Genomic DNA, 23,357 nt, shown 5'->3' with positions numbered 1-23,357 from the left:
ATCATTTAATAAATTTTAATATTCTATTTTAATTTATATCTAAAAAAAATACGTCAAGAGTGTTACTTTAATGTGTTGGATAGAATGAACCCAGTAAAGAACATTAAAAGAAGTCCATCCTAAAATACCCCGAACAGCCTCCCTCAACTCCCATTTCCACTGCCTCTCCAAATGTGGACGGACCATCCACTCTGCCTTCGAATCCTAACCCTTTTTCGTCTCCTTCCACGTTTGCCGCCATTCTTGATAACGAAGCTCCCAGCGGGTTGCAGAGGAATATGGAACATGTGTAGAAGGATATCAGCCTTTCTTCTCTTCAGTACCATCACCCTTCTTCATGTGGGATGATTCTTCTTGATCTTTTTTTTCTAGTGATACGCCGTCCACAGTCCTCCGCTACCGCCGCAGCTGTGGTGTAAAAATATCTCTGTCTGATGTATATGTTTTCAGGAGAAGGTAAAACTAACACTTCAATCTTAAAATATTTCTTTTGAAAAAAATGCTAAACTTCTATTTTAAAGTAATATTGAAAGTTTAAAAAAAGTGTAAGGATTGTAAGAAATGCATAAAATACTTCACTACCAACGGTAGTATACGTATCCAAATAACTATACAAACGATAAATGTAAAATCCTAACCTATATTCACACAACTAACAAAGAAAAAACAGGGGGGGAAAAACAATTTCAAGATTACAACTGTGCTCAAATTGTACAAACGACACACAAAGATAGACTAATATCACGTTGTTAAAACATCAGGAATAGCAGCAGAATGAGTCCCAAGAACTCTGCCCCCCACGTCTGGGAAATTTTCGTGTCCTGCTAAAGGATTGAGGCCACCATCAACATCCACCTCCATGGGATACTTGAGTAAATGACCTTGCAAATGCGTAAACTCGTCACGCGTGTATCTATTCCAGTTATCTCTAGCGACCTCATTCACCATCTTTACACACTCTAAGCTCTGTGGGTCTTCGAAACAATTTTCAACCTTACCAAGGTGTTCGGACCAAAGGGACATTCTATATCCATAAATCTGTATATGTATTAGGATAACAGTAGTTCATAGACAAGAAAAAACGAGCTGAAGATCTAGATCACACTTCAAACACTGTGATCACATCAAAAACTAAAAAAAATGAACGTTTCATACGACATCCGTGTCTGAAAAAGAACAAAAAGGATTCTTGAAGTGATCAAACCTGGCCGTGAGGATGCCGCTTCTTCTTTACCCAAGTGTGATGAGGTTGATATGCGCCCATTGCCATCTCCGTGTCTTTCGTGCCGGCCATAGATCTTTGATTGATATTGGCAGATCCTATTATGACGTACTCGTCATCCACTATCATTCCTTTGGCATGCACGTAAATCATAAATCTTTGAAACTTTTGGGAGTCTGAAACCTGAGCAAAAGTCATGGATACCAGGTGTTTTATTAGATAACAATTAAAAGCCTCAGCTTAATATAATGACACACGAAAAATTAGGTGTGATCTCATATCCTGTCACATGTACCGTGGTAAAGATTCATAATATTAAAGTTAACAATTTATGAAGGAATATATTTTGTGAATTCATGAGCTAATTAAGTTGATGAATAATTAAAGTCCAAAAACAACTTAACTAGTAGCTATTTGGTTACATCAGAACGGAAAGAATGAATGTTATACAAAGAAATGTTATAAAAAATAGAAGGAAAGTGAACAAATAAAGAGCAAATTCACACACGACAAAGAAGATAGAAATTACCAAAAAACATGATATTAAATTGCATATATATATTGATCTACTCTAACATCGAAACTAATACTCCTATTAGATAAATATAATAATCGATATTGGCGTTGGGATGGTGGATACACTAACATTGGGATGGTGGATACGCTAATAAATTCATGGAACAGTCTTCTGGTTTTACAAATCCTTGTTTCATTCAAATACATCTCCAGGGAACTCGTCTTTCCTTCAGTTACTAATGCATCTCAGTTACGATCGATATTTCTCATACTAATAGTTCTTATTTCGGCATAATATTGAATCCGTATAAATGCACACATATTTGAACACAAAAAAGATACGCTTTACAACTAAAAAAACGATATGCTTTATTCTGGACAACTACCTTATCAGCATCTCCATTCACCTGAGAAGTAGTATTTGAAATTGGTTCCCTGTTGCCAAGACAGTAGAAATTCAGATAGTCTTCAGGATGTGAATCTGATTGCATCGACTGGATCTCCTTTGCAATAACTTTATACATCATCTCCATAGTTTGGGCCTAAAAAATAAAAAGGCGTGCAAGTATAATAAATAACCCACTCAATAAATGTGTCCATCATATGAGACTAGAGAAACAATCAGTATTTATCCCAAGGCATGATAATCTAGTAGATGATGCAGATGATAAAATGAAAACCCAGTATCAAACCTAGAAAAGTTTTCTAATGGAACGGCCACACCAATTACGTTTACATTGAGCAAATTTTTTGATTAGGCTACAAAGACTTTGAATAATGCAAGAAGTGGAAGTGTTGTAATATTGTTCTTTTGTCTTTTGATGAGAGAGGGTACGTTCGTTGACTCGTATAAATCTCCATCACCAGCCCTCCAACAATGAAGAATATACAGTATCTTTGTGAACTACGTCAGGAAATTTGTTGTGAATTACCTGCCAAAAGAGAATTTCTTGCATAACATTATCTTTAGGATTGCCCTCCGGCCACATTGGAAGAACAACATAGACTGCAAATCGCTCCTCTGCTCTAATTTTGCTAGCAATTTTCAGTGCTAACTCCATTGGGATCGGATGATCAGCCCCTGCATTTTTGGAAAAGGTGATTTAGCTGCTGACATAATGGTCATTAGGGCCAAAGGAAGTGGCCATGAGAAAAAAGTGATTTTTATCATCCAAATACCAGAAACAGATAAAACAGATGCGACAAGCATGAAATTATGATCTTTACCTGCATTTTTATATGACGGCCAATCATACGATGAACCAAGAAAGTATTGATTTTCAATATAGATAAAATGCTGAGCAGATCTTATTGCCTGAATATACGCCGTTTGAATGCTTTTGTCTATCACCAGATTTTTCGAGCAGACAAGGTTCTGCAGAGTCAGCATTGAAGATAGAGTGAAATGATGAAAATAGTAACCATCTCAAGATGAAAACCAGTCATTACTCTGGACAAAGGCTTAATTATAACCTGTGCCTGAGCTTCATCATAGAATTTGGGAAAGCCTTTAACTGAGCCCGAATCTATGGACCGAAAGATCTGTACCAGTAAAGAAAGACTAAAATAATTTTCAAGAAACTCCACCAAATAACATAAACATTCCAAGTTGAAGGCTCTGAACCTGTGTGTGCCAGTTTTCTGGGTTTTCTTCTCCGGACACATAAAGATGAGGATCATCGTTTGGGCAAGATGTGTAAGTTCCATCCTTGGAAAAAGAAAAGGCAGGTGTGAGTATCCATGATATTCTCTCAATCTTTAACATAGCATCATCATGCCAATGGGTCATCTTTTTCTTAAGTAAACTAAATTCTCTCCACTTCGTCGTTTTTCTCCATCGTTGAGCAAAGTTTATAAGGACATCATATGCAGCAGGCCCATCAATTCTACAATGCAAATCATGCCACGGCTGCCTCGGAGACTTTATTCCTGCCTAAAAAATCCAATTAATGAAAGAGAACAGAAAATGAAGAGAAATTGGAAGAATTAGTTAAAAGCTCACCAGGGATAAGTTTTCAGTTGATAAGACTGAGGTACAACTAGAAATACTTAATAGAATACTAGACTAGCAACTTCTCAGGGTAAACCATTAATTAGAATAATTGCCTCATGATTAATTGATAAGTGATCGCAACTTTTATATATATCTCTCTCAGTTTTATGATTTCTTAAACAGTATACTGGTTTAAAGAACCAAAAGAATTTTCCTTATGCTCAAATGTTGGTATAATAGGTACTAGGTGATCATCAACTACAAACTATAATAGGTTATTTAGTGAACAGCAGTCAATAACATATCCTAGGCGTTGGGTGCTTTTAAAATTATCTCACCACATGAAACCAAATAAAAGAGACAAATAATAGCTTCACAGTAATCTCCAACCACCACATTTAATGTATTTAAAAATAAACGAACAAACAAATCATAATTGTTGGCCGAGAAAAGTCAATGACATGCAACCGAAATCATATGATGAAACATTGAAAATTGTTAAGATTGAGACTTGAGTCTAACTCAACATCAAAAGCTAACTAAGGGAAGATGATTTCCATATATATAACTCAAAGACTTAATCCAGCCGGTATGAGAATGAACAATTGGAGCTTGAACTTTATACAAGACATTGTCGGATGGCCCATAGGGCAACCTAACACATAACAGTGGGTATTGATTCTGATACCATGTTAAGTTTGAGACTTTGACCTTACTCAATCACAAAAGTTAACTCAAATAGGAATTGTTCAAGTCCATATATACAACTTTCAATGACTTAATTCAGTCGACGCGAAACATTTTTAACAAACCCCCTCACGACTAAAAATGAATAACTAGAGAGTGAAGTTTATACAAGACATACTCATTCAACCCTTAACGATGTGATTATATATTAAGATTGAGACTTGAACCTAACTCAACCCCAAAAGCTAGCTCCAAGTCCATATATACAACTCTCAAAAACATAATCCAACCAATGTGTGACATTTAACATACTTTCTCACACCCAGGAATGAACAATTGGAGCGTGATGTTTACAAGACATTATCAGCTGGCCCATATAGCAGTCTAACACATAATGATGGGTCTTGACTCTGATACCATCTTAAGATTGAGATTTGATCATAACTAAACCCAAAGGCTAGCTCAAGGGGAGATGATTATCCAAGTCCATATATACAACTCCAAATGACGTAATCCAGCCGATGTGGAACATCTAACAACAACCAATAAGTGAGTTGCAAAATCTTGAACGTTGTAATAGAGAGACTAGAAGCTCTAGATGTATAGCGAAAGGGTCACTAGATAAATGCTGAAAGATCAAACGCTGAATTTTTCTTTTGCTAGCTCAAATCACCTCGTAAATGCTGAAAGACCTGGATTTTTTGGTTTTGGTAATGAAAAGCACAAGCCAGTAAGCACACATAGCCTCATTTACATTATTTACAAACGAGCACGATCACTAATAAAAATTATTAAAAATGCAGTTAAGAGTAAACTAGTTAAAAACAAAAACTGTGCAAGGGTTAATTTCATACCACAAATGTAGGCTGATGAAAATCATCCTGAAAAATCGTGTCAAGATCACGGAATAATCGATGTTCTGGCGTATCATATCGGCCATCACATAAATCAATACCACCTAAGAAGGCAGTAATTTTTCGATTATTGCCATGGGCTTGTGTATCAACAAGAACACATTTCTGATGATGCGTGAAAACAGTTCCGACGACCTGTAATACAATTGTATGCAGAAGTCAATAACTTGAAAATCAAATGGAAAAGAGAGAGGCTAGACTACTAGAGAAAGGATGTTAGAAATGAGAAGATCAATTGGAGACAAAATACACAAGACCAAACATTTTGAAACGATTAAAGGCCAAGTTATGCTGAAGCACCTCTTGAATGAGACACAAATTAGTTTAGGTTAAATCACCTTCCCACGTTTTGCTATATGAAATTATTCATGTATATAATAATCCTACAGTGACCTCGCTGCATCAAAAATTATCCTCATTTGTCTTTTCCAGCATTTTCGGTAAAAAGCTAACAAACTATCTCTATGACACGAAATGCCCTAAAAGAAGTTACAACTATTTGAACAGATGCAATTATACAAGACGTTAACCTGTTGTTTCAAAAAGCTAAGTTTAGAGCTCCCATAGCGTGGTGACAGCACACACATTACAGATGAATTCCGAAAAAATTTCTTGGTCTCCTCATCATGAGTTTTCATTACTCCTTCCTGCATCAAATGTCACCAAAACCAATCACTAAAACCACAATTCACTCAATTGTGACTACCATGTTATAAGCATTTGAAAACAGGAGAAATTCGGATATGGATGTGTAAAATTCAATACTTAAAGTTAACTAGTCCCCGATAGCACAGTTTGCAGTGAATCGTGACTTATTTGAATGATAAAATACCTATTAAGGTGACACTAATATGAGCCCATCATATATACTAAGATTTCACTGAGAACAACAAAAGATAATAAATCACCAGTCGCCAAATGGCGTACGATAACTTGGAAAATGAACATAAAAAGCATGTAGAAGTTACAGGACATTCTATTCTACATGGTTGAGATGCGCTGGCCAATTACCATATATTATATCCATATTTTCCATGAACATCCTAAACATGTTTTGCACTTAACTTCATGAAATCTTCCATTTTCCATTTAAGATACTAAATTTTCAACGTGCGTCTATAAACTTTAAATCAGACAGCTCACAAGTTTCAAGCAATTCCGGGACTCCTTCAACTTGCTAAATTGACCACATACCTTACACAAACCAAATTCCATATCAAGCAACAAGAATAACTGTATGAACAAAGATTAGCCTTTAAAACCACCACATTCAACTAATTACTCACTTGAACCTATCTTTCTCATAAGGCATCATAGTTTGTCATACCGTGTTGATCAAGGGTTTATTGTGAGAAGTCTTATCATCCCAAACCAATAATAGAATTCGGACACCTTCCTGAGACTTGTACTTCAACAATTCACCTAGTGTCAGGTCCCCGCCTCTCGGTAATGGTTTTGTTGGCTCCCTAATCAACTTGACTTTATGGAAAACGGCCCACCCCACAATGTATATCAAGTGGTGTGCCTCCGATATTGCGTAGCATATGTCCTCCCAACATCCGGCATGCTCCCGAACCAACCCATTCTCTAACATAATCTCAGGCATTTTTCCATCATCTTTATTATGTGCATCTTGGTATAAAGTAACCGAGCTCCCTTTCCTAAGCGGAAAATAAGTGTTCCTAATCCCTTTATGCGATGGGTCACCCGCAATGCCATGATTATACAATGAGTTTTTATTACAAGGAACGAATTGCATCTTAAGCCGCAGCGCAGTATCAGGTTTCGGCGGCTTACCGGAAGAAGAAGTAAACGGAAACCAGCCCTCGATCACCTCGCCGGAAGCGATCTTCTCCGCCGGGATTAACACTTTTCCCATGGTGTCGGCACCGAACATATCATTGTCCTTCACGCGGATATCCAGAAACTCCATTGGATGAGCTATGGGGATATGAAAATGCTCGTTCCATGTGGGATGCTGGGAGTTGGGTATCACGCGCGTGCGGGCAAGTGTAGCCTGGGGAACGGACACCGTGACATAAGGGTCACTGGTGATCATCTTGCGGTGGTGGTCCAGCTTCCGGTCCCGGTGACGATTCCCACCACCGCTACACTCAGATTCCGCAGCATTGGTGGGGCGGCACGACTCGCAAGCAGTGAAGCAGCGGCGCAGGCGCTCAGATACCATGTCCATGTTGGGCAGGCCACGCGCCTCATAGATGTTCAGTTCCAAATCGCCATGTAAAAGCATGATTTTCTCCTCCGCCATCGTCTACGCAAGAAAGAAATGAACTTTTTCAAGTATAATTGGTAAATCTTGAAACCAGGTGGTGATCACAGATCAGAAACGTAAGCACGAGGAAGAATAAATGGATAGCGTAGGATTGAAAAAAGAGACAGATGATTCTTGGGGTTTAGTATCCGCCATTGGAGAGCAACTTCTCAGTGAAGCGGAGGAGGAACAACAGTTAAGATCAAGGGGTAGTTCGGTGATGGAAAAACGATGGGATAAAATATGTAAAAGAAAGCAACTATATTTTACTCTTATTATTACATAAAATTGTAATAGTAAATAAATAAATATTTATGTTGTCTTTAAAATTATCAAGAACTTTTTTTAATAATTTCAAAGTTTAATTTTTGATCTTACAAAATAGTGGTTTGAAAAAAGGGAAATTATTTATAATTAAATGCATAGTAATTGTATTTTGAATAATTAATTTATCACAAAAACTCATGTTAGAACGTCTCGCTGATCAATTTTGTGGGACAAGAGTCTCTTACTTGACTCAACTCATGAAAAAACTTATTTTTTGCGTTAAATATATTAATTTTCAATGTTTAAATTGAATGTTTTATGGAAATAAATCATTGAGACTGTATTTCTATTAACTTAATTATTACAAACTAATTGAAAATTAATTTAATTTTTTCTATGTTTAAATTAAATTTTTATTAATTTAAAAAGAATAAAAATAGGAGCAGATTGCTTTACCAGCAAGCATCTACATGAGCTAGTGAGTACTAAAGTATGCTTCGACCATTGAACTACCCCGTCGCGTGGTTTTTGATACTTGATTGCATTTTGGTTTAATTTTGAAAGGTCGAGAAAAAAAATGGATTAATTTTTTAAAAATGAAAATTTGAATATTTACATAAAATTATTCGAATATATAAATATAGGATCGAACACATGTTGTTTTACGAACGAGATACGATTACATGACATAAACGTCAATTTATTTCATTCGTACTATAGTCTAGATGTCATGTTTTTTTAAGACAAATATTGTTTTTAAAAATCTCAGACCAAACAATTGTACTAATTGCAACTCACAATAATCTGATACGTGAATTTAACAATGTAAGATGAAGCAATTTTCATTTTATCAAAAGGAGTAAATAACAGTGATGTTATAACTTAAATATTTGAAATCTCACTTCCATCAAAATATTTATATATTTTGATAACTCTTTTCCATGTTAATTATTATTCTCAACAATTGATCTTATTATCCAAACTTATTAAGTTATAATATTGAGCTGAATAATTTTATAATATGAATATATATATAGTTATTATATATTAGTTGATATTGATGTATTGAGGCAATAATTAATTAATATGTCCTCTTAATGTACACGTAAAAATTGGGTACTATGTGGCTATTCTAGATAATATTATTGTGTCCAATCAGCTTAAAAGCGACATTTAAATTAAAAAAAAATCTAGAAAACGAATATAAAAATAGTTGAAAATGTTAGGATCGATACAACAATCTAATTATGTTTATCAGTTGGGTTAGAACCGACAAAGTGATTCTCGATTAGGACTAATCAGTTGAGCAACTTAGAATTTATCTCATTGCTGAAGATGCTCAAGCAAATGCGATGAATAAAGTAAACTGGTGAATTTTAACTTTATTTGAAATTGGTGAATGACTAAACATATATGTCAAGTATAATATAACATAGATATAAGAACACAAATGTTTGTTTATGTATAGAAGTTCGAAAGACGAAATATTTATATGTCTCATATTCTTTCAAGGATAGAAAGATTCAACTAAAAGAGTTTTAATTATACAATATTCTTGTCGTACAATCTTAACTCAACCCACGTCGTAATCTCAATTGAAACTCCTAAAAAAACACATTGATCAGTTTGACGACAAGTTACATATGATCTATCATTCAATGAGATACGCGAAAAGAAAAGCATGCTAAGTGTAGAAATAGAAGTGGTGAGAGTGTCGGAATGAGGTGAACGGGCATTAATGATCTCGATGATCTTATGTAGGAAGATATATTGTGATCTGATGGATGAGTCGATGGACAGTCAAGTGCGAGCATTGAAGACTTTGAAGAACAAATCAAGAGAACTAAACCATAGAATTTAGTAATTAAGTAAATAATTTATTAAAGCCTTCACTACATTAAAATCAGTAACACTCCGATTAGTAGTCGCGAATTTTTTTTTTTAGATATAGTTATGTTAAACAATACATGAGGTATATTCATATTTCGATTTCTTTAATGCTGTTATTTTGGGACGTGATTCTTGGCTTATATATATTTTCAAAGATTATGATTTGTTGTTTGCCAGATTAGTGAAATTATGTTAAAGAAAGTTATCATGATGATAAACTAATAAAAGAAAAATAATTTCCAGATTTTTATTTGTAGAAGTTTAGACTACATGAGTATTCAAGTGAAATCTTCAAATTCCTTCAAGGGACATACTCAGTCACCATGGTAGCAGTAGCCAAATTGCTTGAAAAAGGAATTAATTTCATGCTCCATATTGCTAGGAAAGATTTAGGATCAGTTATGGACAGCTAATTGGTAAATTCGTGCATTATGGTTATTCTTGAACTAGATGATCATAGATGATCATTCGCCATGGCGGCGAATGTGAATACTCTGACAATTCAGCTTCCACAAGTTGTTCAAATTCTTCTGTGGTGAATAGTTTGAACCTTTTGATTTCATCTGTAATCACAGGCTTCGATCACACAGCCGACGCCACCTCGAGAAGCCAAGACCAACTCTCCTCTGCTCTCGATCGCCTCACTGGAGGTGGTCAACTAGTTTTTGCTATTTCCATTTTTTACGTGTGTTGAAACACTTTGATCTAGGCATTTTGTGCGTAGGAAAATTGGATTTATCTTAGTGCTCTGGTTTGTGTAAGTATAAAAAGGTGTTTTTTGTGATGATAATGTTTGAAAAAAGACAGTATTTATCCTAGTTAGTAATAATTGCATACTAGTTTGTGATCTGCTTAATTTTTAGACGCAGTTTATTGAGATATTTGTTATTCTATTTCTTGATTAACTATTTTATCCAGAGCTTGATAATTTGCTGGAAGATGCACCCTCGACCTTCATTATGCAACATTCAATTAAGATTTCTGGCGTCAGGAAAAGGGTCAGACTCAGAGCATTAAATTCTGTTTTAAATTTCTTTCTTATTCCTATGATCGTTTTTAATTTTGTCCATTTAATCAAGTGGATTGGTCGGATGTCAGTTGGTCGTTGAAGCTGCACTAACTATAAAAAGATGTGCAAGTGAATATAACCAACTTGATGAAACGGTTACTTGAATTAAAATTTCTCAGTAAAGGTGAACTTGAATTTGATTCCAATTCTAGGTTGAACCACAATTTTTCGATTCCAAATCTAGCTTGAAATCAAAACTGAAAAATGATCTTTGCTATTGATAAACTGTTGTCGTTTCGATGTATTGTTCTAATAAAACCTTGGTGGGATTTAGGAGAAGGCACCTAGTTTATATAATTTATGAGCGCAACTTTTCCGATTCAAAATGGGCTAGAGAGTACAAAAGTCCAAAAACCTTGAATATAAAATTTGGTCATAAACTTGGGCTTGATATTATATTTGGGCCCCTTATATATATGGCAGAGCTAAGCCCTAACTTCTAGACATTTCCCATTTTTGATTAGGTTTCTTGCCTCCTTTTTTCTTTGAGCGTTAGAAGAGTTCTGGAGTTTCTTCTTTTTTCATGAATTGCTACGTTCATGAAAGATTTCGAAGCTCAAAAACGCTTAGTTTTTCGAATTTGTCAAGACCCAGTTACTTTTTTTTTCAACGAGTTATTTCTGGAGCTTTTTTCCTTTATCCTTTTATTATATTTCTTTGTTTTATTTATTTTGTATACAATTAATTCTTGTTCCGGTTTTGCTATGTAACAATACTTTTTTGGCTTTAAGTTAAGCCTAATTATATGTATTTAAAATTTTGTTTATTTATATTTTTTATTTTCGTAGTTTCGTTAGATTATCGAGCGCATTTTTGTAAAATGAGTTACTACATATATAAAATGACGCGCCCGTTCCACATTATTCAAAACGGAAAGACCTGCTACTTACCTTGCATGTTAGAAACTGGAAAAGATTTGTGTCGCCGTGAGAGTGAGGCCTCCATCATGCGAGAAATCCGAAGACGAATTACATTGGAGAGTTGAAAATAATAGCGTTTCATTGCATGATGGAGTTCATAATTCTCCAATTCTTGGAATGTCATTTGTTTTTGGTGAGATATTTGACAGTGTTGAAGTTTTTTGAGTTGGATCTAGTTGCTTAGTTTTTTTATAGATCATGTATTCGACAAGGATATCAACAATGCTACGGTTTATGATCTTCTGATTAAGAACATTATTCAAGCTTTCTTCAAAAATTCAATGGTAAGTAAGCTGTCTTTACATTTTTTTGGTTTTCCTATATTGCAGCCAAATTGTTTAAGTGATAGGATTGTATTCAATGGTAACATGTTTTAATCTTATTTTTTTTGGTTTCTCAGTAGTTCGGCCAAATTTCCAAGTAATAAGATTTGATGTCAAGAACTATTGAAGAATGGTTTGAACTTAACCAATTTTTCTACGTGTCATGTCTTTCAATTATTAATTAGGGTGTAGTAAGTGGCAAAATGACTCACGTAAATAACTGAGTGTAATTAGTACTTTAATGGTTAAAGTTGTACTTATTTATAAGCCTATAAATAGGCTACATATCTCTCATTTTATTAATCTTATCAGAATCATATTTATTTTTGTTTTCATTTATGTCTATGTTTTGGTTTTTATATATTTGTTCTCCAATAGGAGCCATAGTTGCATATTGACAAACAGACATTGGTAAGATTTTTACCATGAAAAGAATTATCCCTATGGCCGTAGAAAATCTTTTTCATGACATTCAGCATATGAATGACATGTTTGAGTTCCAAATCCAAGTTTCCTGCAGGCAAATTTACAACGAAGACATTATTGATCTTCTTGCTGAAGATAATAATCAAAATCTTGAAACTGATAACAGCTTCTTGGTAATTTTTGGATGGAAAACTGAATGTTGTTAACCAATTCATTTTCATCCATAGAGTTGTTTTTTCATTTTTTATTATTTGCTCTTCAACGTGGACCACATGTCGGAGGTTTCAAAGAAAAAATTGTAAACAATGTCAATCAAGTTTTTGGTCTTTTAAAAAAGGTTTGACTTCAGCTTTGAATATATGTAGTACTTTCACATTCTGTATCAATTAGCATATTTATTTATTATCATTTTGGCAGCTAGTAGGCGTTCGGTTGACCTGGCTCACACTCTTTTTGCAATGGTATGTAGTGTTAATGAGTTGCTTCTACTGGTTGTTCTTAATACATTCTATATATCGCATTGGTGTTAATTATTTGTCATGAACCAGATAATTGAAAGCAATCCAAAGTGTACCTACTCCATTAGTGGTTCAAACCTTTTTGAAAAAGACCAAGAACTTGATTGACACTGTTTACAATTTCTTATTTGAGACCTCCAATATGTGGTCCACGCTGGAGAGCAAATAATAAAAAATGAAAAAATAAGTTATGGATGAAAATGAACTGGTTAACAACATTCAGTTTTGTATCCAAAAATTACCAAGAAGCTGTCATCAGTTTCAAGATTTTGATTATTATCCTCAGCAAGAAGATCAATAATGTATTCGTTGTAAATTTGCATTCAGGAAACTCGGATTTAGAACTCAAACATGACATTCATCTGCTGAATGTGATGAAAAAGATCTTTTACGGTCCTAGGGATAATTCTTTCTATGGTAAAAGTCTTACCACTGCTTGTTTGCCCATATGCAACTATGACTCCTGTTGGAGAACAAATATATAAAAACCAAAACATAAGCATAAATGAAGAAAGAAAACAAAAGTGAATATGATTTTGACCAGCTTAATAAAATAAGAGATATGTAGCTTATAAATAAGCACAACTTAAACCACTAAAGTACTAATTACATTCAGTTATTTACGTGAGCCATTTTGCCACTTACTATATCCTAATTAATAATTGAAAGACATGACACGTAGAAAAATTGGCTAACTTCGAACCATTCTTCAATAGTTCCTGGCATCAAATCTTATTACTTGGCAATTTGGCCGAACTACTGGAAAACCAAAAAAAGTGAGACTGAAACATGTTACCATTGAATCCAATCCTATTACTTAAGCAATTTGGCTGAATTATAGGAAAACCAAAAAAAATAAGACTGAAGAATGTTTAGCATTGAATCAAATCCTATTACTTCAGCAATTTGGCTCAACTATTGGAAAACCAAAACAAGTAAGACTGAAACGGGTTTACAATTTAATCAAATCCTATTACTTAAAGCAATTTGACTCTAAAAATTGGAAAACCAAAAAAGTAAAGACAGCTTACCATTGAATCCTTCCGCGGCAGCTTGGATAATGTTCTTAACCAGAAGATCATAAACCTGTTAGTCATGCTTAGATATCTCCAGACAACCCCTTCGCATTTCCATATAAATCGCATTGTAGGGCAAAATCCATTCCTGGATTAGGATTCCACTAGTTGAATTCCGAAGATGGTGCTGGGTGAAAGCTCGGGAATGGACGACAAGGTTCCAATCATTGGAAACATGCATCATCACACCAAGTAAGACCTGAGCCGGAAGATGAGAAAGAAATTCGAAAACCATTTCTTGAGGAAGATATATGGTTTGCCTCTTCCTCGCACAACTCTTGCAGCAACGGCAAATGTAACGGTCGGGGGACCCCTGTGTAGTTATGCAGAAGAAATGAATGTTGCTGAGTTCAACAGAAAAATTCTACTCTGTCCCTCTAATTCAACAAAAAATTGACAAAATTAAGCTTTTAAAACAAACAAACAAACAAAAAACGCAACAAAACAAAAACTGAACAATTGATGATATCACATAAAATTTGAAGAAAAGGATTTAAAATTCGGCAAGAAAATGCTGAATGCATATATATGTATTGCCATTAGAAAATATGGTACACGAGATCACTAGTTTTAGCCCTTTTTGTCTGCTGCTGATGAAAAGAAATCACGTTTTAATTTAAAAACCAAAGAAATGAAATATGAAGCACAAAATAAGTAGTCAAAGCAACAACACACAACCAAAAAGCTAAACTGATGTTGTTTTGTGTTGGATTTGATGTTCTTGGGAGGTTGGCCCCATAAAGATATAGTCTACAAGGCACACACACATGGGAAGTGTAAGGAGACCAACAAGAAGTCTCAGTGTCAAGTAGTATTGCTTCTGTTATGTTTGAATTTTAGGGATTTGGTCTATCTTTGATTGTTGCGGATTGGTCTTATCTTGTTTCGTTTTATGTAGTCCATCTACTATGTTTTAAATGTACAAATACTTATTGGTGATGAATAAAACAACTTGATTATCTTTCATAACTAAGGTTATAAAATATAGGGGGATCTCTTCAATGAACACAATAGACAAACAATCTTGAGCACAGAAACAAGTATTCATTCTGACGAACGAACAGATGAGCCTCTGCCATGGGGTTATTAATTTGTTTTTTCTCACTAAAATTCCCAAACAAAAGGAGAAGATACGTCGAACATTGGAATGCAGTGTGATGTTTACCTTTGTACTTGTAGGTGCAGAAGGGTCTGGTCCCATAGCCTGCTGAGAGAAACCATGCTTGTGGAACTCCACATGCAACACAGGAACCTTATTAGGAACAGAGATCACGATACATATGCATACATCAGCATAGATGAAGAAAACATCATAATTATTGAATATTTGTAAAATGATATTAACAACATATTAAAAGGGCATATTATTGAACACAAAAATACGATTTACATAAATAACAAAATCAAGCAATTCATAATTTATGAATTGACGCAGCCCGAGAGGAGTAACAAACAAATATTCCAATCATAAGATTCAAGAATCCATAAAACATCGAATCCCAAACCACACACCCTTAAAGGCAGTTGCATTGAAATTAAGATTGTACCTTTGCTGCAACTTCTGAAGATTTCTTATAAAGTTCGTTTGATGGTTCCTGCAGCCACAATGCCGTCTTAAGCAGGAAACTAATGCACAACAAAAAATTCTAATGCAGTAGAATATACCAGTTGAACTGCTTGCTCATAGTATTGAGCTGCCTTATATGTATATCCATTCCCAAGGGCCCAAAGAGCGTCATGCTTTCTTCGGTCAACCTACAGTGCCTCCTCTAACTTTGATATAGCTTCATCTGCAAAAGCGTTAAATAAATAAAGTTTGATTACATAAATAAGTTCGTTTCTAACATAAAAACACACACAGGTTTTATTAAAAAAAAAAAAGAACTTTGAACCTAGAACCATCTTCTTGCACTCCGGGCCACTGTGAAACTGCGCTAACTCCAGTAACACCCCGCCCCATCTAGTCAAATTCTGAACCCATCAAGCAAAAAAAATAAGTTAGAATACATATTTAGAAGAACATAGATTGTTTTGTACGCGTCCTCACATCAGCATCGAGGGGAAATTTTGCGTAGGTAGCTTCGGCGGTTCTGCGAGCGTGCTCGAGACGATCGAAATCTCTAGACATATCATCCATGATGCAAATTCTATGATAATCTTCGAGTTCCATCAAAGCTCGTTATTCGTTGAAAATATATCTACTCTATTAAATTACTTTCCTTAAAATAATCTAAAGTAATTTAAATTTTGACTAAATATCGGTTTTCCTTCTATTATTTTAAATTAAAAATATTTCCTTTTATTATTGAAAACATAATAAGGAAACATCTTATTTGCCACAATCTAAGGCCTAGTGTTAATGATAAAAGTCAAAATTAAACTGAATTTTCTTTTACAATTCTTTTTTTATTTTGATCTTACTAATGATTTCTAATGCATATTTTTTGTGATTATTATTATTAAAAAAAAGAAGTATATGACATACGTGAATTAAATAATGAAATAAATATTCAAAAGTTTAAATAATGATTAAATTATATGATTTAGTAAAACATTAAAAAATAGATGAGATATGGTAACTTTTGATAAATTACAAATATACTATGAATTAATTATTCAAAACTTTAGATACACATAAAAGAATATTTAGTAATTTCAAAATTTTAAAAAGTAGATAAAATATTGTAATTATATATTAGCAGGGATCCTTACATCCTAATACACCTAAAAAGCCAAAAATAAAAGATATCTAACCGCTACCACCTCTTCTTCTCTTCTGGCTCTTCTTTCCACCTCATAGACTCTTTATACTTGACTTTTCGGCTGGCCGCTTTTGCTCTTCAATCTTTTTGTATTCCACTACTTCCTCTTTTTTGATAACGTAAATGATCAAGAATTTCTTGCAACTGACTATCAAAGTGGTCTGAATTTGATTGAGCTGGGCATCTACGTGCTATTGGGATCGAGTGATTTTTCGAATAAATGCATACAACAAACTTATTTTGTATGAAAGCAATTTTGATCTACACATGAAGTTGATTTTTCCGGACAAGATCAAGATGTAGGCAGTCAAATGTTTATTTAACAACTCCTAGATTAACAACATATCCAAATGTCAACATTTCCAAACAACATATCATGACCGAGTCATAATCAAACTAAACCCATTTCCACCAACATGAAAAACACCAGTCAAAATTACCAAAGCTGTAAGCATTAAATCTCGTCTATATATATAACCATTTTAATCGACTGAAATTGCGACTACAGGGATGGAGGGAGGACTAGATATTTGGAGCTTGATTTAATTATGGAAAATTATATGAAAAATATTTGCAATTATTTTATTATAACGTGTAATTGGTTTGTGTAATTTATAATTATTATTTGAATAACGTGAATTTTTTTGGCAACAAGTACTAGTAAACCCATCTCCAAACATATAAAAGAAAATAAGAGAAAAAGAAAAAAATTACATTTTCTGACACTAAAAACACATCTCATTTATTTGGGTCAACAAAGAAAAAAGAACATATTAATGTCATACAAAAATGATTTGAGATACCCCGATTGTATTAGTGATGTTACCAAAGGCAGGAGTACGTATATTTAACCAACTCTAATTTCTTCGAAATCCCAACAAAATTTATAATAGACTCGACATATTTGCATACTGCAATTATTTTAACATGGATTGACATCATGATGTATACAATATTTAGAGGGAAAAACGATATCATATAAGTATAAATATATATGTGTACAAAAGGCATCATCAAAAACAGCTGCTCAGGTTTGTGACTTGTGACGTTTCAGGGATTCAAAACAAGCAGTTCTGGATGTATACCATATAAAGCATCATCCACCGTCTGTTCAGGTTTGTGACTTTTGATGTTTCAGGGCTTCAAAACGAGCAGCAAGGGTGTCGTAATCAGGCAGTTTTGGATGAACTCGAGCAACAGGAGCTTGACGGTTAGGTGGTGGTTGTATATATCCTCTAGTAGGCACGTCCATCTCCTCTGAGTCGTCTTCATAATCAGATTCATCAAATTTGATATCAGAACGTGCAGTAGATCGAACATTGTAGCTGTGCCTTCTGTAGATTTTCCTTGTGTCAACATCTATTGCTGCATTTTCCATCTCAATATCTTCATCATCACAGTCTGCTTCATCAAACTTGATATCAGAACGTGGTGATGTCTGACAGTTATAGCTTTGTCTTCTGAGGATCTTTCTAGCATCGTCACCAGTTCGCACATCTTGTACACTGACAGAACGAGAATACTCAGAATCACTTGCATTCTTGCTCCTTCTCTGATCATCAAACCAATCAGACAAACCCTGCGAAGCAGGCAAACCATTTGGCAGAAAGTTCCCAGTGGAATTATAAGATTTAGTGTTAAAATTAGCCTCATTCACATTCTTATGAGTTCCAGTCATCTGTGCTCCTCTGTAGGCTAGGTCGGCAGCCGCTTCAGCAGCAGCCAGTGCTTTTTCTGCAGCCGCTTCAGCAGCCGATGCCAAGTCTTGAAAACATTTGACATTGATTGGTTCACTGAACAAGAATATAGATTTTTATGGTGAAAATGGAAGAATAATCTGCCAGATCTTTTTCTAAAAAACACTTTCAATATAACATAAGTTGCAGCAAATTTATTTCTTGGTTGAAAAACCAAATTTAAGTAATTACCAGCTAGCTGTGTGATTAGTTTCGGGAGTTTGCTTCGAAACTGATTTTACAGGTAAACTGGTAGCACTCGCAAAATTAACAGGTCCTTCCTAATAAAAAGCAAGTACTAAAAACTCGGTCACATTATTATACAATTATCATCAAAGATATAATAGGTCTCACATAGACTGTAAGTGAGCGTGTGTAAAGAGAGAGATATACGATACGCTCTTCCGGAGGCTTCAATAACTCCGTCTCGGATTCCGTTGTGTCCCACTCAACCTGGTATTCCTTGGCAATTTCCTTCAAAACTTTCAATTTTATTTCACCAGCTGGGGTCTTAACAGAAAGCTTTTCAATAAGCTGCAGCCAAAAGCAACAATACTAAGCAAGCCTTCTCATTTGCAAAAGGTCCAGCAAAATTGTTCCTTGATACGTACGTAAGTTATATCTGCTTCACGGAAGCTAAAATTTAACAGATAGGAAATTATACCATGCGATTCACGCCGGCGTTGGGTCTTAAATCTGTAGCCGCAGATACAAAATCCTTCCCATATTTCTTCTGAAAAACATCACGGATGGACAACAGTTCTGGAAGCTCCGAGCACCGAGGGGCCGCAAATATTAAACTTGATATCCCTTCCTTGAGATCAGCTGGGCATTCCCTGTAAAAGATATTTAAACAGACGGATTATATATTAATTTATTATACACAAAACATCAGTTATAAGAATATCAAACTTAAGCTTTGATGAGACACCTTTGTTTTGCAATAATAGAAAGTCTAGCCACCACAAGCTCACAGAAAAGCTCAATCAACTCATTTGCAGCCATAATATTTTGTTCCCTTATCACGTGTTCAACCTATCAAGCACCACAGAAACACAACATGAAAACATCGACAAGAGATGACAGACCATATGGTAAAACCAAAAAGAAAAAAAAAAAGATAATGTAAAAATTGACTAAACGGGTGTGTGATAGAATTAATTCAAGAAACAGATGTCAGATATTCATCATATTTTAGTCAATTAAAGATTAAATGGACTACAAAATGTGTCATAGCATAATAAAAGTTAACAGTATGGAACAAACAATGATGGACAGAAAAATTGTCACACAACAGCGTTTTCCTACTAGAATAAGAGGACATCTCAGTTTCAGAATAAGCAATCCCTACATAATAAAATCATGAAATGCAACCAACCCTGTCAAGCTGGAACATAAGAATTCAAGTTCGGCACAAAATAATATTAAAGCAAAGCAAAGCGAGAACAAAGTTATCTTTAATGAACAAAAACACTTTGATCTGGAAATTTCATCCACTTTATGATAAAACTGCTCTTAAGATACACTTCCTTCCGATGGAAAAAACTTTTGGCGACCACGACTTAATCAAGCAAAAAGTTGATTTATTAAGATACAGATGCTTGGCTCGCATTTCAAAAGCAGCAAAAAGTTTCTCATAAAAAAAGATGCCGACAGCATAACCTAAGATGTACTGGAAGAGGACATGATCTAACAAAAAGTTGATTTACTGAATTAGAATCTTAGAGATGCTTTGTTCGCAATTTCAAACTCTTTACTGATTTTGTAACTTAATTTGAACATTTTTATTTCGAAAATTACTATTTTGACATTCTCTACCTGCCTGTGTGTACTCATAATCATGCATAAATAAGGATCTTGAGATTACAGCAATCCTTGTAAATGTGACAACATAAGGGCTAGCAATCATAAAATACATTCTTTAGTGAAGTCATTCTCTAAATTTGTTCCTAGTCAATGCATCGTCTAACGAGAAGGATATCGATTTGCTCGCCGGATACTAGTATTCTTGTTGTGTCGTCGTTGCATTTCAATTTCATCAGTACAAGTGTAGGGAAAATGACTCCCACTAGTTGAGTAGCACCTTTAATCCTCATACAGGTGAATAGTAAGTCAGATAAAAGTTTGTTCATTATAGTTGTGGACTCACAATTCGCATGTGTGCGTGGATATTGATACACACTACAAACAAAATTATAAAAGAAACCGTGATTTAATGAACTAAAATAGAAAAATTACATACAGATAATGATCAATCCTCACAAAGAGTGTGGCCCCTTAGAGCAGAAAATATTCGTCACAGAATGATTTCTCTCTCCCTAGCAACTGCCATCAACATTACTTCAAAAACAAAAACTCCTCTCCCAAAATAATAATCCCCTACTTTTATTATGTTATTTCTAACAACACTGCTGTCCTATTTGGACACCGTCTGCTACCCCTAAACCCAACGTAACAGATATCCTATGTGTTCTAGAAAATTAATAATCCAAGGAATATCTGACCACTGTAAAGTGTTTGATTTAGACAAAATAGTTTCTCCAATCACCATAGATAGATTATGACACTTTAGAAACTTTGAATAGTTACTAAGTTCATCCGATCAGAGCACACGAGAAGAAAGAATTGAATTGCATGCAATTCGTGAATGAAGGTTTATATCAATAAGTAATGAAGCGGTGTTGCTAGGCACTAACCACAATTCAGTAAGTTATCAATAATACAAAGGGTTCCGTTGCTCAATGGGAGTACTTAGGGTAAACCCACAGGAAAAATTAGTTTGACACTTTGATCCTAAAATACACAAAAAGTTATGTTCTCATGACTAACTGATACTTAAATTATTAAAGATCACAAAATACTGAAAATGATCTACGTGAACAGGCTTGTTAAATTCAAAGGATGAATCATGGAGGTTAATTATTGCATTTAATGTCCATCTTAATTCTTAAAATATGTTAATGAGTTAATTCAAAATTTAGTGAAGTTTCAATTTCTAGAAAACCTTGAATGCATAAATCATGATATGATACTAACTAACAAGCTCATTAGACTAACTGTGAAAATGATTTCAAAATATTTTTTCCGTTGCATGTCTGAAAATTATGGGTTGTGTCTTGGTACAATCGACAATGGTATATGTATATACATACACACATACCAAGACACCATCAATAATTATAAAATTGATCCGTAATGGCAGATACACCATATACAAACAAAAAAGACATAAAAATCAACAGTTTTTAAAAAAAAATCTGCAAATTTTTCAGGACCTTCCCTTTTCTCGCTGCCACCCTTGCTTAACAAAACATACCAAAACCATAGACTTTATCTTGCTATCGATTTCTCAGGTTTCGTGCCTTTTACACTTACTACTAATAGAATAATCAAAATATTTATCTAGTCCCATTTATCTAAGACAGATCCACGGTTTGTAGACCAGATAGTTGTCAAATCAAACGTTGTGGTAATCGGCGTACAAGACATGATCGTTGTCTTATCCCCAAGTTCCGAGGAACACCAACAATTACATAGGAGAGGAGGATATGAAATTCCCATTGCTTGCTTTCACTTAATCAAGCTCCTAAAATAGCAACTGACAAAGAATTCTATTAAATTGAAATGCAGAAGTCACAGTTCCAATTCTTATGCTTCTATTCACAGTTCTTTGGCAATAAGCACTAACTAGCGCATAAAATTCAGTCTCTCAATAAATTGTGGAAAAATGAAGAAACCATCGGAAAAAAATATGAGGAAAAGGCAGATAAATGATATTTTACTCGAATACGGGCAGTGGCATCTTGACGAGACTCGAGGAGCATAGCAATGTCACGCCGCATCTGCCTTATTACCACGTCCCTCTTGTTTCTTAGCAGCTTTATCCTCGCCACCGCCATCTTCGCCGTTGTTTTGCTACGATTTTAGGTTTCACAAGTATAATTAATTGAAATAAACAAAAGCTTACGAAGTAAAAAAGAGGAAAATTTCGTACCATTTGGACGAGTTGAAAGCAGAGCGAATCAACAAGAGCGCCATCCTCTTCGCCTTCTTCCAGTTGCCGCCGCTTCCCACCACCATTTTCTTGCTGAAGAGAGGAGAAAAAGTGTATGCAGCGTGAGAGAGAGAGAGAGGGGTTTTATTTTGGCGAATTTCAACGGTCGAATATAAGGTGGTAACGTGGCCTGGAGACAGGAAGGAAATATGCTTTTTTGGAGAAAGAGCCGTTGTATTCTCTTAGCAAGTGAATGGGTGAGATATAATTATTGTCATTTCTTTCTCACTTTTTTGCTACAAATTCCAAATATATGTCCTAAATCATCTATATCATATTCTTTTTTTAAAAAAAAAAAATATTAAGAACCATCATCGATTTAGTATCTTCAATCCGATTTGTAAAAATATATTAATTTCTTTATCAAAAGTATATTTTTTTATGGCAAAAACTTGTGTGAGACGGTCTCACGGGTCGTATTTTGTGAGACAGATCTCTTATTTGGGTCATCTATGAAAAAATATTACTTTTTATGCTAAGAGTATTTCTTTTTATTGTGAATATCGGTAGGTTTGACCCGTCTCACAGATAAAGTTTCGTGAGACCGTCTCATAAAAAACCTCTCATTTTTTATTGTAAGTATGTGACTGAATTAATTCGTCTCGCTGATATAGATTCACGAGATCTTTTCACAAAAACATACTATTTATTTTATAATATTGAAAATCATATACATATTTTTTTTACGATAAAAAAGGTATTCCATTAAATT

The 23,357-nt window shown here is 34.5% G+C and overlaps 2 protein-coding genes and 1 pseudogene across 5 annotated transcripts; all 3 read right to left on the bottom strand.

Moving 5' to 3' along the window:
• Positions 1–559: 559 nt before the first annotated feature.
• On the bottom strand, positions 560–7,796 carry LOC140974207 (phospholipase D delta-like). Of its 2 annotated transcripts, none has more exons than XM_073437528.1 (10): positions 6,660–7,796; positions 5,863–5,979; positions 5,273–5,467; positions 3,363–3,671; positions 3,212–3,280; positions 2,966–3,113; positions 2,671–2,819; positions 2,146–2,280; positions 1,205–1,405; positions 560–1,038 (listed from the first exon to the last, which is right to left on the bottom strand). In XM_073437528.1, exons 1-10 carry the CDS (start codon positions 7,599–7,601, stop codon positions 742–744), a joined length of 2,562 nt encoding a protein of 853 aa, XP_073293629.1. In that variant the 5' UTR covers positions 7,602–7,796; the 3' UTR covers positions 560–741. The 2 variants fall into 2 exon arrangements, with proteins under 2 accessions (XP_073293629.1, XP_073293628.1); XM_073437527.1 differs by having other exon boundaries at positions 2,125–2,280; positions 6,660–7,795.
• Positions 7,797–13,079: 5,283 nt separating this feature from the next.
• On the bottom strand, positions 13,080–16,279 carry LOC140972327 (mitochondrial import receptor subunit TOM20-like; annotated as a pseudogene).
• A 1,441-nt stretch (positions 16,280–17,720) lies between these two features.
• On the bottom strand, positions 17,721–22,829 carry LOC140974206 (uncharacterized). 3 transcript variants are annotated; one of them, XM_073437525.1, is made up of 8 exons: positions 22,586–22,829; positions 22,374–22,506; positions 19,523–19,626; positions 19,256–19,427; positions 18,985–19,125; positions 18,784–18,872; positions 18,504–18,648; positions 17,721–18,434 (listed from the first exon to the last, which is right to left on the bottom strand). In XM_073437525.1, exons 1-8 carry the CDS (start codon positions 22,669–22,671, stop codon positions 17,967–17,969), a joined length of 1,338 nt encoding a protein of 445 aa, XP_073293626.1. In that variant the 5' UTR covers positions 22,672–22,829; the 3' UTR covers positions 17,721–17,966. The 3 variants fall into 3 exon arrangements, with proteins under 3 accessions (XP_073293626.1, XP_073293627.1, XP_073293625.1); XM_073437526.1 differs by having other exon boundaries at positions 18,513–18,648; XM_073437524.1 differs by having other exon boundaries at positions 17,721–18,648; positions 22,586–22,828.
• Between the last annotated feature and the right edge of the window lie 528 nt (positions 22,830–23,357).

Source organism: Primulina huaijiensis, chromosome 3 (assembly GCF_012295235.1).
Source record: "Primulina huaijiensis isolate GDHJ02 chromosome 3, ASM1229523v2, whole genome shotgun sequence".
NCBI lineage: Eukaryota > Viridiplantae > Streptophyta > Magnoliopsida > Lamiales > Gesneriaceae > Primulina > Primulina huaijiensis.
Note: the sequence above shows the minus strand (reverse complement) of the source record. Positions and strands in the feature narration are given on the sequence as shown.